General features: G+C 31.5%; 1 protein-coding gene across 1 annotated transcript in view; it reads right to left on the bottom strand.

The window, feature by feature from the left end:
* Positions 1 to 1,350: 1,350 nt before the first annotated feature.
* The window catches only part of Ent3 (equilibrative nucleoside transporter 3), a 64,319-nt gene continuing 47,070 nt past the window's right edge, over positions 1,351 to 18,599 (bottom strand). Inside the window, exon 7 of the mRNA XM_085824911.1 lies at positions 1,351 to 11,429. Coding sequence (XP_085681037.1) covers positions 11,185 to 11,429 — 245 coding nt within the window. The 3' untranslated portion in view covers positions 1,351 to 11,184. The remainder of the gene's footprint in view (positions 11,430 to 18,599) is intronic.

Genomic DNA, 18,599 nt, shown 5'->3' with positions numbered 1-18,599 from the left:
AACGCGGTGCTTTTATCTTTTGCGAATTTTCATTCACCTGGGATCACCTAATGTGTGATTTTTTTTTTAGCCCAAAAGAGACTTGAGATATTAGTCTCAAAACGGCATCACAATAAACGGCGTATTACTTTTCAAATTGTTGCCACCAAATATTATCGCTCTGTATTGTATCTACGGAAATAAAATAATGAAGAATCTGCATGAACGTATGTTTCTCGCACTGTGAAAAAACAACGGTATCTACAGCCATCGAATTTTGAATAATGTAGTCAGTCTTCCACCGAACATTGGCACCAGGAAGACCGAATTTTGAATTTGTTTTTTTAATCTATTTCATATGCTGTAAAACGTTAACGAATTTTTGATTAACACACTCAATGATTTTAAACCGAGCAGTAGCAACACTGTACGTAAAATATTCTTATTTCCAGCGCCCAAGACTGTCTATAGGAAATCCTAAAGATATGCTGTTTTTAATTATTTTTGGGATTTTGCTGTTGAATCGAATTTTATGTGGCGTAAGCGCTAAGAAAGCGATATTTAATAAATAAACACATAAGACGTTAATAATAAAAAGACGAAAAAATTTTGTAAAGCGATCTTAGTAAGAAAACTGAACATTGATATAACTGAGAGAACACTGGGGGAGGGAGAAAAAAACAGAAAAATATATGCCAACACTTAACGCTGCATCGGGAATTCTAAACGTATACTGCTTTTAAAGTTTTTGTAATTTTGCTGTTGAATTGTATACGGTGTAAGCGCGAAGAAAATCATAGTTAAAACGACAAAAAAAGGGGAGTTCTCAAAAGAGAGGTGTAACAGCAAACTTCTACACTTGGAGCTCAGCGAGAGCGTACAAAACCTTAAAAAATATTCTTTTTTCTTATTTCCATGGTTAATACTGGTGCTTTGTGGTCACCATTTTGAAATAAAAGAGTTGGCATAAATTCATTGCAGTTGGAAGGGGTTTGTGTACTTTCAATGAAATATAATAAATACTGATTAATAAATTGAAATCTCGAATTGCATGAAATTTTTCCTGATGATTTTTTATCACAGTAATATATTCTAACTTATTCTTTAACGATAGTAAATAGCAGCTTTGTTGATCAATAAAATGCAATGAGATATACAGAACGCCCCTTTCTTCATTTTTCGCTTACTATACATCACTTCGTTTTTTTTTTTTTTTTTTTTTTTTTTTTTTTTTTGTGTGTGTGTGTGTCTTGGAAATTGTGCAAAAAAATTTCCTTCACAGTTTTCTTTCTTTTTGAGTTATAATGTATTCAGTTTAATCATTTAACAGCGGTGAGATGAGGACAGTGAATTAAAATGATTACTGCAAAACACGATCTGCTAATGAACTTTATTTCAGTTAAATATACGTCAAACAGTAGTACATGGCACATACAAAACAATGAACTCTACATTCATTGGGATATATGATGATTATATATATTTTTTAAATATATAAAACTGTTTTCTTACATTATAAACAACATCCTTCAAATTTAGAAAAACTGGAAGAAAAATAATAAATTTTTTACTGCACATTTATGGGCTTTTTTGTGTATAAATAATTACTTTGAATAAACATTAAAATTAGGCAAAACAGCAAACTTATTTGGGCTTATTTTAAGTAAAACTCTACCCATTTCGAAGGCAAACAGATGCAGGTTCTTCTTCGTTAGAAGCAGTTTTTTTTTTCGTGGGGGGGGGTGCTCCTGAAGAAGAGAGAGCTGTGTCTAATCGCCCTCGAAATTGATAGAGTTGTATTGAAAATGTATGCAGAAAAAGGTTGCTGTTTTGCTTATATTGTATATGACGTGATTCTTTTCCAATTTGATTTATATAATAATTAGACTAAGAAACTGCTAAGTAATTCTAAAAATTCTAAACACCATAAAAAATAAAATAACCAAGGAAAATGATCACAATACATTAAAAATACAATAACTTATACTGACCATAAAACAGATGCAATAAGATTGATATATAGGATGTTTCAGGAAGACTGTGTGACTAAATTTCTCCTCAAAAGTTCGTAGGCAAAAAATTCAAACATAAGAAATTAAATAAATAGGAAACCTGATCATGATGACAATTTATCATGATCATGGCCAGGTAAAATAACACGTTTAGTAAAACTACAACAAACTTTAATTTTTAAATGGGACATTATAAAGAAAACCTAGTTTAAAAAAGAGGGGAGAAGAAAGAGGGAATTCAGTATAGGCATAGGATCTGCTGGAAACTGTCTTGTCATCTTCTGTTGCCAGTATTGCATCATATTGTTATTTACCTAAAGTTACATAAGTCACTAAATTAAAGTTAACTTTACATAACATACTTGTATAGTAATCCTGCTTTCAATGATTTGAGACTTTTTTAACATCATTTTTTAATGGTCAAGACTGATGGCCCAAAATTAGAAGAAAATATGAAATCTAGAGAAAGAAAGTACCTCGCAATGCTCTGTCTAGCATAGTTTCTTAGCATTAAACTTCAGCTGAGGACGCTCAAAAGCTAAACGAAATGCTTCTTATGAAGTCAAGGTGATAAGAATCTGAAATGATCAGTTGGTGTCTTCCTGTTTCAGCGGTTGTCAGAAACGTTCCTGTTTCCGCGAGATCATCAACCTTCGTTAGCCCCCTTTCCAAAAGGGTTACACGGTAGGGCCCGACTGGGCCTTGGCCTCTCCCAAAATGTAGGAAAGCAAAAATTTTTAGATTTAAAAAACGAATTTTTAAAAGAAATAATCGAAAAATATTTACGATCTCAGATCTTTGATTGAATGAGGCTAATACTGTATTTAAAAGGAGAGAAAGAGATGTTCTAACTCTGTGATGATTTTAGTAATGAACTAAAAGATCGTTTCCTAAAGTAACAATAATATTTTTCTGAAATTCTGTGTAAAAGTGAATTACAATAAAATCTTTCAGAATAAATATTCGTTCTGAAACGAAGTTCTAAAACGACTTCTTCTTTGATCTTAATTACGCCTTTGCAGCTTTTAATTCTTTCATTTACGCAAATCCAATAAACTACATTATCCTTACTTATATTCCGAATTCGATATGGATAACCTTTATAAAGGGCTAAAGGTTTTTTTTTTTTTCCCTTTTAATTTCAATAATGTCTAAAACATCCATATTGATTAACACATTAAAGGCGGGGGATCTTGATGAAAGTATGCTAGGTAAGACCGCTTCGTCTCGTTTTTCGTTCTAGAGCGGGCAATATTTTGTGTAATCATAAAAAAAAATTTAGACTTAAAAAAGTTTATTTAAACTCCTAAAACTACAAGAAATATTCAAAAAGAACTAAACACTAATTACAAAAAATGTTTTAAAATACATATTTATGAGAAGAATCTAGTATTTTTTATGAGTGTGATAATGTTGATAACACTGACCACGGTGAAGAGGTGCATTGCAAAACTCGCATTTGAAGCAAGTCAACTTTCTTTTTTTTATGTGCCGCACAAATTACGCAGTTTCGCTGGGCATATAACTTTTTGTCTTTATTTTCTATCCGAATTAATTTGTGCTTTTTGATGTCTAGCGAAAGACGGCCAGGCGGACCAATTTTAGATCGTGGAGCCCGTGGTGCCGAGTTCGATGTACCAGGTTGTGGCTCTTCAATAAACATCAAATCGTCTGCATATATATCTTTATTTTCACGTGAAACCATATTGAATGATTTCAAAATTTACTGTAAGTAGAATTTGAACAACCGAACAGCTTCAAACCACAAAACATGCTAAATACAAATATAAAGTGGCGCATGGATAGCACAATGTGGTTCCAAACCACATTGCGCAATCCATGCGCTAGCTACAGTCGAGATTAAATGCGCAAGCTACAGTCGAGATAAATTGTATTACTACGACTCCCGCCTTTAAGCTACAGTCGAGATAAATCGTAGTACTACGACTCCTGCCTTTAAGCTACAGTCGAGATAAATCGTAGTACTACTACTCCCGCCTTTAATGTGTTAACATAAGCTGTGAAAATAACAGCTAATATTCTAACAGAATTTCAAATAGAATGAAACTAAAGATTTCGAGAGGAGCCTAAAGACACGTCAGTCTAAAAAAGACTAACTTATTCACAAAGAAACTGCCCATCTCTTTTTAATGACTCATCGTGGCATCTCCTGAAAAGCTGTGGGAGGGGGACTGTACTCTCCGATTTCGCGGGAATAGGAAGAATTTTGAAAAAATTCGGAAAGAGGAATGGCGGAAACACAATTAATTCGATCAGTCCACCGCCTTGGATTAAAGCTTAATAATAGCGATAATTGATAGATGATTAATAATGACGTCATTGCTCACTTTTTTCAAACATGTAATAATGCATCTAAAAGAACAAAGAATTCAAGAAAAACACAAAAATAACAAAACAGAGAAAATATAAGATTCTAAGGCAGCAAAATGACATCTAAACAGAAAATTACACTTTAACGTATGCAACAGTTATCACATAAGATTCTTACAAAAAAAGAGAAATATATTTTGGCATACACTGGAATGTCATTGCTTAATTATTCTTGCACATTAGAAATGTAACATTCTCATTTTTGATGAAACATATCTTGCTCAGATAGAAAATTTTTACACATTTTTTCATTTACTTGAAGATTTTTAAAAACTATTCTGTACCATAATGCAGCAATAGTTAATATGAAAATGCATATTAATAAAGTTGTAAGAGTTGATTTTAGGGCACAGAATATACTTATTCAAAGCAATAAAATATTTCTTTACAAAATGACCAATGTTTAGTTTTTCAGCTTTTTTTAATTAAACAACACTCAAAAGCATTAAAAGCAAATATCATATACTCTCTATAAATCTAAAAAATATCACAAATAAAAATTGTATACAAATAACAAGTATGTTCAACTTATGTTAATATACTACCATTCAGAGTTATGTTATAATACCATAACTTAACAAGAAAGTTTCTAAGCATTAGTCAATAAAATAGATCCCAAGCTCACTTTTACATATTTTATTTTCCTTTTTCTATAAGAAAACATTAAAAACATTCATTAGGTTATTATTACTCAAAAACCTACTACCTATTATTTAGTACTACATTTGTATTTATGAATGAAAATACACATACAATTCACATAAATACATTCTTCCCCTTTTTAACATCACATAAATCTTCAATTGAGAATATTTATCAACATATAATCATAGTTAAGTAGAACACAAAAGGTAGCAAATGATAGTTACATCACTAACCAATGGCTGTAACAGTTTCATTGTAATAATAATGATGATGGCTAAACTCAAAGTACAGCTTTAAATCTTAACAAAGCATAAAAGTAAATTTATGCAACTAAATCAGCACATTCTGTACATAATTTTATCATAACTTTTGACCATCTCAGTAACACCAGTAAGAAATAAAATATAATTCAATTGAATATAACAAGAGCCAGAAGATAATGAACCGTCTTCTTCCGAAAATTAAAAGTAGTAGTCAAGTTTAATATATTATTCATATAATGGATTGCATTCATTTTACAAAGCAAACACATAGAGAAATTAAATATATATATATATATATATATATATATACCTAAATATTACATGCCTATCATTCAGAAACGATCAAAAATAAGAATTATGTACATTTGGAAAGAAATAACATTACTTCTTTCTTTTAAACTAGCTGCCTGTGCAGCCAGCCATCTAAAATAGTTCCTTAAAAAAAAAAACCAAAATATATAAAATAATTTTAATCAGTTCAGCTAGTGCAATTTCTTAAAAATATTTAATACTTCTAATTAGGCATCTCATTTAAATGCATTTTTATTAAAATCAATCAGATTAAAAAGAAGAAAAAATATTCCTGAGAACTGTGTTTATTTCTTTTAAATCATTCAGTTTGTTAATCAATAATAAGCAGATTAAATCTGAAAGTTAAATGGCTTACTCTTTATTGAATGGTAATATACTGGTGCATGGAAGATAAAATATTTTATTTTAGGGAATAGCAACACATTGCTTTTAAAAAGCAGATTTTGTTGATTAAAATTGAAAGATAAAAATACCTTAAATTTTGTGGAATGGCAACAGTCTGGTGATCTGGAGATAAAAATGTTTAATTTCAAACAGTGTCGTTTTTAACTTGATGAGTTTGCTAACAAAAAAATTCCTTAAATTTACACAACATATGAAATAAATAAAAAATACATTAAAAATTCAAAATGCAAGCTTTGAGGTGCAGCCATTTTTATACAATGTTAGGAAAGTAATAGGTTCTTCGAAACAGCTTTAGTATAGCCCACACAGAATTTTAACCAAAAAATATTGCCAAGAATGGCGATAAATGATATGATGTGGCAACCCACACCAGTTTACAAGCATGTGGTAACCCACACAGACCAGCAAACGTAATGTAAACAACCGTAAATTTCTGATTTCTAAAGAGGATGGAATTACGGTTATAGCTAACATAGGGGTCAATTACATTTATTCAATTTGAATACAAATTACCGAGATATCCATTTACTCCATATCCATTTATGATCTCCATTTTAAATACTATATCCATTTTAAATGCACATGCCCCTGTATTCTTACTTTTCTTAAAATTTGTCTCGCACTGCATTGCAAGGGGAGGAATAAACATTTTTAATTAGAATTCTACTAAAATTAACTATCTAAACACAAAATTCGTAACACTATTTTGGGTGATTGTTTAATGCTCAGATATTGTGGAGAATACTGTTTTGGAGATAAGATTTTTGCATTTAGTTATGGATTGCTCTAAACCTTCTGTTAGTGATGTTGTAATTAAGTATCAGGAGATTTTTAAAGGAAAATTTAAGGTGGGAGATTTCAGACAAGCATAAAAGTTTGGGAAAGCCAGGCATTCCAAACAGATATTTTATGTATGAATTAACAAGAGAGTATGAACTTTTTAGAGGATCTTTGATGGATAAAGTTTGTTGTGAAAAATGTAAGATACCATGCAAAGGTATCTTACATTTGGGAAAGCCAAGCAAAGGGTAGATTTTCTATCATTGTTTTTAAAATTACATCCTTTTAAACTTAATCATTTTCATTAATCATTACTTCATATTTTTTTTCTTTTAAAATCGTGTATAATAGTCGTAAATTTATTTCTATTATCCACAATTTCTGGTGAAATCAAGATGGCCGCCATTTTGGAAACACGAAGTTTCGTCAAAAATCTCGATTGTAACCATTTTCCAAAACAACATATATCACACGCTTTGGCACCCCCTAAAAAAAACACGCCCAACTTTCAAGGTGGGCTATACTGAAGCTGTTCCGGTTCTTCATTCTTTAATAATAGAGATCAATATCACCTATATTATTTTTGCATAAGAATGATGTAAATTTTAAAAAAAAATTAAACCAATTCTTTTTAAATAAATATCTCTTTCATTTCTTAAATTTAAAGGTCACAAGTGGGAAAATTTAAGATATATTTTCATTATTTCTATTCTATTATGTTGTATCTGTTACTATCTTGTATCTGTTAATATAAGGTTCAACACATGAACACATTTAAATATGAGTTTTATCAAAAAATTAAAAATAAATAAAACACAGATGGCATTCTGCATGTAAAATGAAACTGGGGGAAAATGATTTTCTGATAAATAATGGTAATTTAAAAATGGACTGCATGCTATTAATGCTTCATAAACAAAATAACTCTGAGATATTAAAAGCAAGTAAAGCATTAAAGATAAATGAAAAATACTACTTAAAGATGCAAACAAAATTAATTATACTGGGGGGAGGGGGGGAAAAGAGCATCTTTGAAGTATAACCTAACGCTAAATGGCAACAATCAACAAAAATTGAAACATCTAACATCTCAACTGTTAGTTAAAAAAGATTCGACAGATTTTTGCATGGACATAACTTTTCCTCTTATCCAAGAGTAATTGCTTTATGTTACTTTTATTACTTTTGACATGTAATTCTTCCACGTAGTGTTTTTATTATAATTAAATTTGCTTGGTTAAATGTAAAGTTTACATGGCCCTCTGGTTATAAACTGGCAGCCCAACGGTGGGCCCGAAGCCTAAAAAATTTAAAACTTATTACCGAAAGCCGAGCGCAATTTTTTCTTCGAGCTTTACTTGCGTTAAAAGAAGAAAATCATCACCCTGGTGATATGGAAAATTTAGATTTTTGACAATCTGAAAATTAACAGCCACCCTGGCAGTGAAGGATTAATCCAATGTTCTTGAGCTTACTGTAAAGCAATCATGCAGTAAGTACAAATTGTATTTTATGTAAAGTTAAATTGATTATGATAGTTTAGAGTGAGAGCATGTTTAATTTTCTAAATAAAAAGAAATAATATTTGAGAATAAAAAAGAAATGGATCAACAGAAGGAAATGACTGAAAATATGTCATTAAAAAATGGAGCAATGCATCAGAGGCTTGGAAGAAGAAAAATAAGACCTTGATGATGAAGTGGAGGAAACGGTTTAAAAACAGAAAGGCTCTGGTTCTACAAGAGATGATTGTTCTAGTGAACTTTTTAATATTCTCATAGAATTATGAGAAAATAAAAAACAAAATTCAAATTTAGAAAAGGAAAATAAGTGGCTCAAAAATGTGTTGCATTAAGTGCAGTCGTCTAGCAAAAGTAATGAATATAAACAAAATAGTAATTCCACAGGTGCTGTCAAGTTGCCTTCGATCTATTCTGAGATTTTCAAAATTTTTAATTTCAAAGTTCCTTTTACAGTAGGGTGGATCTGATATTGCGATTTGGAAGGGAGAAAGCTTACTTTTAGAATTCAAGGGTCGCTTCAAACCGGGAAAGATTCAACCCCTTATAATGAACCTTTCAAGAATCATACTGATTCTATGTTAAATGAATCATCCCGATTCAGTGATGTTTCAGGGAATCGTCCTGATTCCATGAATCATCCCTATTTAGTGAAGTTTTAGGAAACCTATTCCTTGATGATTTGGAAAATCATCCTGATTCCATCCAGTTTTAGACGAATCATCCCGATTCATTGATGTTTTGGAGAATCATCCTGATTCTGTGCAGTTAAATCAATAATTTCAAACTCGACACCAAAAGATTCCCGGTTTATTCTTCATAGAGATGAATGTGAAATATCTTGCAGACTCTTCCTCGAGACGTCATCAGAGCCTGAGGGGGAGTCTATAACCTAACGCTAAATGGCAACAGTCAACAAAAATTGAAACGTCTAACATCTCAACCGTTAGTTAAAAAAGATTCGACAGATTTTTGCATGGACATAACTTTTCCTCTTATCCAAGAGTAATTGCTTTATGTTACTTTTATTACTTTTGACATGTAATTCTTCCATGTAGTGTTTTTATTGTAATTAAATTTGCTTGGTTAAATGTAAAGCTTACATGGCCCTCTGGTTATAGAAGTCAATTTTTATTAGATGTGCAGATAAATTTTTCTTGAAAAAGTCTGATTTTGTTATATTTTGTAAACATATACTGTGGGGAGAAGCAGTATGATACTGATATCTTGCATATAACTTTTGTTCCCTTTTTGGTAGCATTTACTATATCAGTTACATTACTGGTTTTAACAAGAAAATATGAAATAGGCAGCAAAAGACCATCTGGCACATGTCCTGCAAGAAGGATGTGATAAAATATATTCAGTGTTTTACTTATATTTTATTCTCATACTAAAACTTGGTAGAGTCAATCCTTTGAGGCTATTACAGGGGCTAAAGGTTGCACAATTGAATACTAAAACTTTCTTTGATAGATGATAATAATTTAAAAAAAAAAAAAGTATTCCCAGTTCCACTGTTTTTAACTCAAAATATGAGAAAAATGTTTAATTTATTTTCAGTTTCGAACTATTTCAGCCTTCCTACAACTATCACATAATAAATTATGAGTTAGATTTAAGACGTAAGAAACCGACTATATTAAATTAACACATACACATATATATATTTATATGTTAATTTAACATTTTGTGTTGGAAACCTATGAGAAATGGGGGAAAAGATACAGATCAAAAAGACTCTTAATTCTACTAATTCATTGATTAATTGATTAGGAGTTATGCTTCAGAGTCTCAGTGAATTAGTCAGAATGAAATTTGTCTTGACTATCTAATTAATCGAATGGATATGGAGTTTCAAAACACTTTTCCCTTGACAAGTTCTGTTTTGAGGCTTCAACCAAGGATGATTAATCTCTGCTTATTTACTTTCTTAAATTTTAATTTCTGCATTAAGATAATTGTCTTAGATTCTTAGTTTCTTACATTGCTGTTTATCATGTATTACATTACTTGGTGGAATTATGTCTTCTTACTGATGAGTTGGATCTCTCCTTACTTTTAAACTACATTTAAATTTAGCAGCACATTACGCTAAATTCTTCCTTTTAGTACAAATGTACTTACTTCTTCCTAGTTGACTGCTTTGTTTATCATTAATTTAATTTCTGATATACATATTTAATGGTCTGCAAGAAAAAAGTAATTATTCAGCTATTTTAAATTAATGAATGGTTTATGATCCCAGTTAGTTTGGATATGAGACTGACCTAATTACAATCATAAATGGATCAGAAATCTGATCTCATCACATAAAATAAAAAAATTAAGATTCTAGCTCTAGATGGCTTCAACCAGTTAAAATTCCTTTACAGGAAAATAAAGTGAATATAGAAAACTAAGAGTTAAATCGTATAATACATAAGCAGATTTATAGTCAATAACCAAAAAGAATGATTAGAATTGTAATTAATACGGTTAAACAGCCATGATTAGAACTGCAATTAATATGATTAACCCTCTGACCGGCCAGAGTTTTTGCTAAGAAAACACAAATTTCCCAAAACTACTACAAGAAAGCATTATTTTCTTGATTATAATGTAAAAATTCTCCTGGTGTTTTATACCTGGATTTGTGTACTTTTAATATATTGGCTTAATTTCTTTGACATATTTTAATATGCACATATATGTACATTCTTATAGATATCACAGAAAATATTCCAAGCCATAGATATATATATGGCCTTGCCAGTTAGAGGGTTTAAACAGCTAACAGAAATATTGTACTTATTTACTTATATCGACAGCTTTACAATGACACAAATATACTACTTTCACAATTTCTTTTACATAACACATTAATAAATAAATAAATCACCACATACTGGTGTTTGTGCCAGTATTGTTTAGAGGTACAGTAATGTTCCACAAGACATCTGAATTAGAAGATGTAATATTTAATGGCAATGATGTTATATTATCAGATGCTGGCATGTTATCTGAAGCAAATGGCTCAAGACAAGGATGTAGAAGTGGTGGGCCCAAGAAAAAATCAATCAAATATGCTACACCAGAACCAGTTGTCAGTCCTATGCTATAGGAAAGTGTCATTATATTACCTAAAAAGAAAGTAATCAAGACATTGTTCATGCTTTAATTACTGCAGGTATAAATTTCTGACATTTACATACAGGATTAAAAAAGTTTGTAACTATCACCAGGCAGAGTTGTGCAACAAAAGTAGCATATGCATAAATTAAAGCTCATATCCATGATTTTTTATGAAGATTATTTCACTGTAATAATATTAAAAACAGCATACCAATATAACAGCAAAATTGACACATTAAATGAAAACTTAACACCAAACTTGAAGTATGAAGAAGCAATAAAACTCTTCAAGGTAAAATGTCTATATTGAAATCACTGCACTGAATTAGAAACTGTGAAATTACAAAGGCATATGGGGCAAAAACTATACCTTCTGGCAAATCACTGACTGTAGATGATATATCCACAACAGTACTTTTCCATTTAGCCAGCACAAATCTCACCAAGCAGACTTCATTGGCGAGAACATACAGTATACACATAAAAAATGTTAACAAATGTTAGTTCTAAGAATTTTTTTTATTTTGAAGGAATAAACATTTGAATATCATTTAAAATTTTGTAAAAAGCAAATAAATAAAGACAATACATTTGTGAAAAAACATTAATTTAAGAATTTATTATGCTTTCATGGTTCAACAAGCTGATTCGGCGGTTCATATCACGTGACCCCAAGTGATCTCATCTCCCGTAAACTACGTTACCAAAATCTAATTCTCTCAGTAATTATCTACATTAATTTCAAGTTAAATCTTAATATGGAATACAAGTTTAAATGCAAGAATTATTTCAATTCTTGCATTTAAACTCGTACGAATAGCTTACTCAGAAATTATGTAAAACTGCAGCGCTTTTACTTCGCTAGTGTATTCTAATTAGAATTGATGAATTTAACCCTTGACTTTGCCTTTTCTATATTTTCGCCTTTGGGTGAGCAGTGTGATTGCATTCTAATTGACTTAATTACCGTGAATGGCCTTAGGGAATAAAATTGTACTATCTGGTAAAAATTCTATGTAATTGTTTGCCAGTATTGAAAGCACCAATCAATCTAATAAGAAATGGCTGCAACTTGTTTTGAAACTGAGACGTAAAAGGTTACCAGTGAAGATATTCCATTTGGCATCAGTTGTACCATTATTGGCAACTTTATCACCTGCGCCGGCAAAACGGAAAAATACCTCCACAACTTCTACCTATGTAAGAAATTGTGTGTTAAACAAATTCAAACGTATGTGGCTGAATTTTCAGAATTTTTTTTTTTCTTTTTACAATAATAAAAATTCAGTAACCGTACTATAGCAACACTGGGATATGGTTATGGTGCTATTAGCTAAAGAATGAGACCAAAATTGTTCTGTATAACATTTAATGATTCACCAGTTATCTAACATTTCATGTCTTTATGATTTACCAAAATCTCCCATTCTCTTCATCCTTCATTTTATTGCTTTATTTCTTATATCCCCAGTTTTCTAATTTTTCAGGCTTCTGTGTCTAAATTACAGCAGCTCGGAAAATCTTTATCCCCTTCCCTATTTTACTCCCATATTCCCAGAAGTTTGAATTGCACTGTTACCCTTATCAATGTGCCACTTCTCATCCCATGAAGTCTCCCGACCCAAAGCACATAACTCAGTAAGTGGATTAGAACATTCACAAAAGGGAAACAATCTGTTCAAACTCTCACCACCTTTATAAGATAGTTTAGTGTTCCTAATGTGATACTACTTTAACAATTTGAAGTAAACCCCAATGATGGAACACAGCATTAACTTTTATTTTACACTCAAGAAAATGGCGACATACAAACAAGTGAAGAAAAAGTATATACAGTACAAAGTCTGTCATCCGGGCATCCATAATACGGACCTCAGCTACAAATGCATTATGCGCATATGCGTTTACGCATGCACGTTTAATGTATAATGAACGGTATAAGCTAGGCTAAAATTATCTAAGGCATTTCAGTTAATGTTGCAGATTGTGCTGTTCTTTAATCTTCTAATTGGATCTGGATTATTATTTTTTGCAGACTGTTAGAACAATTTTATAAAAATTAAGCTTGAACTTTCGATTATGTCAAAAAGAGTTTCCAATTCTGGAGCTTCCAAAGGATCTACAAAGCGAAAGCATGTTTCGATGTCCATTAAACAAAAAGTGGAATTGCTGCAAAAAATGGATAAGGGCCATCTCAAAACTATGCAAGAAGTATGGCATTGGAAAGTCCACTATATATGACACAAGAAAAAGGAATTTTTTGAATTTTTTGTGGAAGCATCTTAAACGACTTACATTGAAAGAAATGTTTAATAAAGTAAACAAATAAATATTAAGCTTTTTTTTTTTGTAAATTTTGATACCCTTTAGATCATAATTGTTCTTTATTTCATAAATTATGATTTCATATTTTTAATTGTATAATTTCTGTATGCCATCTTACCAGATTTAAATTGATGATCTATAATCCGGAATGGCCAAAGTCCCGATGAGTTTGGATTACGAACTTTGTACTGTATACATATTTAAAAAAAAAAAATTACATGCTTCGTGTGAGAAAATGCATGCGTTTCGATACTGCTAGTATGTTGTTGTACATTGTTTATTATTCATCTAGTTCAAATGAACAAGAGATTAATAACGATATTAAAGCTGTTACAACCTCTCCTCCAACAGAGAGACTTTTTCCGAAGGGAAAAATTCTATAAAATGTGAAAGTTTATGAGCTCGGCCTTTTCAATTATTTTAATAGAAGGTAATTTCTCCCATAAGTTCCAAACTTTAAACCAAAATTTTAAGTTTTCAACAAATACTTTTACACCACATTTAAATAGAAAGAAAATGAAGAACGTTCAAATACATCAATTGAGCATATACAGTACAAAGTTCGTAATCCGGACTAGTAGGGACTTCAGCAATTCCGGATTAGGGGTGTTTCCAGATTGTTAGATCTTCAATTTATATCTGGTAAGATGGCATGCAGAAATTATACAATTAAAAATATGAAACCGTAATTTATGAAATAAAGAGCAATTATGATCTAAAGGGTATCAAAATTTACACACACACACACACACACACACACAAAAAAAAAAAAAAAAAAAAAAAGCTTAAAAAGCTTAATATTTATTTGTTTACTTTATTAAACATATCTTTCAATGTAAGTTGTTTATGTTGCTTCGTTTTTTGTGCTAATACTTTCTCTTTAATTCTATAAACAGACACAATTTCTTGTTCAGTTACAAAGTTCCACCTATCAGAAGCGGTATTTTCTGGATCTACAACCATACTACAAATTTCGCCATCTGTTAATTGATTGATGATTGGGGCATTGCCGTTACAATGAAAAACTTCTGTTATATCATCTTCTTTTATTACTGCTCCTCCCTATTTCTTTACAAAATCCAATAACTGGAAAATTTCACCTTTAGTTTGCGATGTCCGAAAACCTTCAAATTCGCGGCTATCATCTTCATCGTCCTCACCATGAAATACTGTAGCTGGCCATAAATTATGGCAAGCATTTTTAACGTATCTGGAGACACATCCTCTCAACGTGCATGCCCATGCTGTAAGGCGCATACGTAAATGTATTATGCACATGCGTAAAGCAATGGAAAAAAAAAAGTTTGTGGCTTTGAAGTCCAGATTATAGATCATTCCATTATTAAATAATAAAATAAATTTTAAACTTGGTTACACAAACTAAGAGTTATTGTATTACTTCATTCTACTCAGAACATCTACGTTCTTGTGCAAAGATCCTTTGCAATGAATGACCTTAAAATTATAAGGTTGTAATGAAAGTGCCCAGTGCATCAATCTAGAGTTACATTTGGCATTGGATTGTAGCCAGACCAAAGGGTTATGATCATTTTGGATCAAGAATTCTTGCTGACCATCCAGATAAAAATGCAGTTTCTTGATAGCATAGATGATGGCAGCGCACTCCTTTCAGAAGTACAATAATTCTTTTCAAATTTAGTAAATTTTTTGCTTATATACAAGAAAGGATGTTCATGTTGTTCATTATCTAATTGACATAGTGCTATAACCATGCTAATGTCTGAGGCATCGGTTTGTATAATAAACCTTTTATCAAAGTCGGGAGCATATAGAATAGGTTTCTTGCATAGCAACTCTTTTAAATGTTTAAAAGCTTTGTCACATACTTCAGATCATTGTATATTTCCTTTTTTTATGTTACCCCTTCAAAGCGTCAGTGAATGGTGAAGCAATTTCCGAAAATCTCGATATGTACTGGTGATAATATCCTACTAGTCCTAAAAAAGCATGTACTTCTGTTTTGGCCTTAGGTGTAGAATACTCCTTTACAGCCAGAATCTTTACTTTATCCAGGATTTGTTGTCCTTGTCCCACAACAAGGCCTAGGTATCTCACTTGATCTTGCACAAATTTACATTTTGATGGTTTTAGTCATAAGTTTGCTTTCTATATTCTGTCTAGAACAGAAGTTAAGTTTTTAAGGTAATCTTCCCAGTTTTCTGAGTAAATGGCAATGTCATCTAGGTATGGTACAGCGAATCCTTCGCATCCAGCCAGAACTTAAGTCATAACTTTGCTAAAAAAAATATGGAGCATTTTATAATCTTAAGGGTAAACGTAGAGGCCTGAAACTTCCAAAACTAGTTACAAATATTGCATATCTTTGGGCTCTTTCTGTTAACGGAATTTGCCAGTAGCTTCTAGATAAATCTAATAGGGTAATATATTTTGCTTTTGCTACAGTTTCGATACGTTCTTCAGTATTAGGCAAAGGATAGTGTACAGTCAAAAGTGGTTAATCCGGACTCGTCAGGACTTCGGCGATTCCGGATTACCGATTTTTCCGGATTATAGATCATCAGTTTAAATCTGTTAAGATGGCATGCAGAAATTATAAAATTAAAAATATGAAACCATAATTTATTAAATAAAGAACAATTATGATCTAAAGGGTATCAAAATTTACGGGAAAAAAAAAAAAAAAAAGCTTAATATTTATTTGTTTACTTTATTAAACATGTCTTTCAATGTAAGTTGTTTAAGTTGCTAATTTCTTATTCAGTTACAAAGTTCCGCTGTTCAAGTCCTATAATTGCTGTATCGAGAATACCGAGTTAATTTGTCAATCGAAATTTTTTCGTTCTCAATAATGTTTGTGTCACTTTCTTTACTATCGGAAGCGAATTATAATGACGAGGAATTTGCTTTAAATCATATCAAAGACGGAGTACATCGAGATGAAATAATACATTTAGTAAGGAATTATAAGCCAAATAAAATAAAAACATATGCCCTGAAGATAAGGATAGTGCTGACAGATCAACGTCCAATTCATTGCGCACCGCGGCGCCCCCCCCCATGCCGCAGAGCAGCGTGAAACCGATAAACAGATTTCGGAATGGTTAGAGAAACAAAGGATATGCGTTTATCCATTTTTTGAAGCAATTCCGCTTTTTGTTTGATGGACATCGAAACATACTTTCGATTTGTAGATCCTTTGGGAGCTCCAGCATCGGAAATTCTATTTGACATAATTGAAAGTTCAAGCTTACTTTTATAAAATCACACTAACAGTCTGCAAAAAATAATAAGCCGGATCCAATTCGAAGATTAAGGAACAACGCAATCTGCAACATTAACTGAAATAGATAATTAGATAATTTTAGCTTATACCGTCCGTTATACATTAAACGTGCATGCATAAACGTATTATGTGCATGCGCAGCCGTAAAGGTCTTCAGCCGTCAACGTGACGCATGCGCAGGAAGTTTGTAGCTTTGAGGTCCAGATTATAGATCATTTTGGATTATGGGTGTCCGAATTAATGACTTTTGACTGTATTCAGTTTTAGTAACAGCACTGAGTTTACGATAATCAATACAAGGCCAAGGATCCTTTGATGAAGATTCTATCAAAATCATGGAAGATGTATGGTAAGATTCTCCCGGCTCTATAATTTTAAGATCAAGCATTTTTTGAATTTCCTTTTTGAGAATTTCAATCTGTCGAGGCGGCAGTCTGCATGGCTTTATTTGTATTGGTTCGTTATTTAATACCTCAATATTGTGTCAAACTAAGTTTGTTAGTCCAGTATTTGAAAAACAACCAGAATTTCCATAAAACCTTTCATAAATCTTTTATTTGCTTGGGTTTCAAACTTTTCTCGAGTTCATTCTCCTCTATGATGTCCGAGAAATTTAATATACTTGGGTTGGAAGGTAAATGATGAATGTCCATTTCTAAGTCTCCTTCCATTCAGTTATCATATTAATCATTTCTGGTCTTTTGTAATATGGCTTAAGCATGTTAATGTGATATACTTGATTTGGCTAATTATGTTCCTCGGAACTTACAATATAATTGGTTTCTGATATTTTCTGCTTTATTTTTCCAGGTCCTTTCCATTGTACTTATGTTGTGGTGTTCAAATCTAGTTGGGAACTGGAATATTTACAGTTTGACAAGAAAGACAGCTCACTTGAATTTTCTCATGTCCTCCATCCTAATGGTCTCTACAAAGACACATTTTGGCATATAGTAAACAGCCAGAACTTTCTCAGCAAACCAACAATTTCAGAATTCCTAACTTATTTTAAATGGTCATGTATTCACTAAAAATTATCAATTTACCAGAAAAATAATGCATTAATAATGGTTTATTTTCTGACTATTCAGGACATACACTTGCCTACTCAAACAGTTATAGTGAAGAGATTCAAGAAAAGGGATATCTATTGCTCTCGATGATCCTAAAAATCATAGCACAAGAGAAGGCAGATTAAACAATGATGTTGCAAGCTGTAGCAGATGATACATTTACAGAAGCCCTTTTGACACGAGGCCTTAGGGACCAAAGAAAGGATGAGATTCAAGATTTACAGAGGGAAGAGATCTTACTAGATACTGTAAGGTTAATATTACTCTATAATCTCATTGGAATGTAGGTTTCTTTTATATAAATAATAATTCAATAACTACCAGAAATTTATTCATGAATACTTTTCATTTGTCATATTCAAGTAATGTTTTATATATAATGCACATGCGCAAATGCATTACGCGCATGCAAAGTTTGTGGCTTTGAGGTCCGGATTACAGATTATTCCGGATAATGGATGTCCAGATTAGAGACTTTTTACTGTAATCTTCGAACTACTTACTTTGTGATCCAT

This window comes from Stegodyphus dumicola, chromosome 10 (assembly GCF_044657685.1).
Source record: "Stegodyphus dumicola isolate Sdum_Otavi_A_Nest chromosome 10, ASM4465768v1".
Classification (NCBI taxonomy): domain Eukaryota; kingdom Metazoa; phylum Arthropoda; class Arachnida; order Araneae; family Eresidae; genus Stegodyphus; species Stegodyphus dumicola.
Note: the sequence above shows the minus strand (reverse complement) of the source record. Positions and strands in the feature narration are given on the sequence as shown.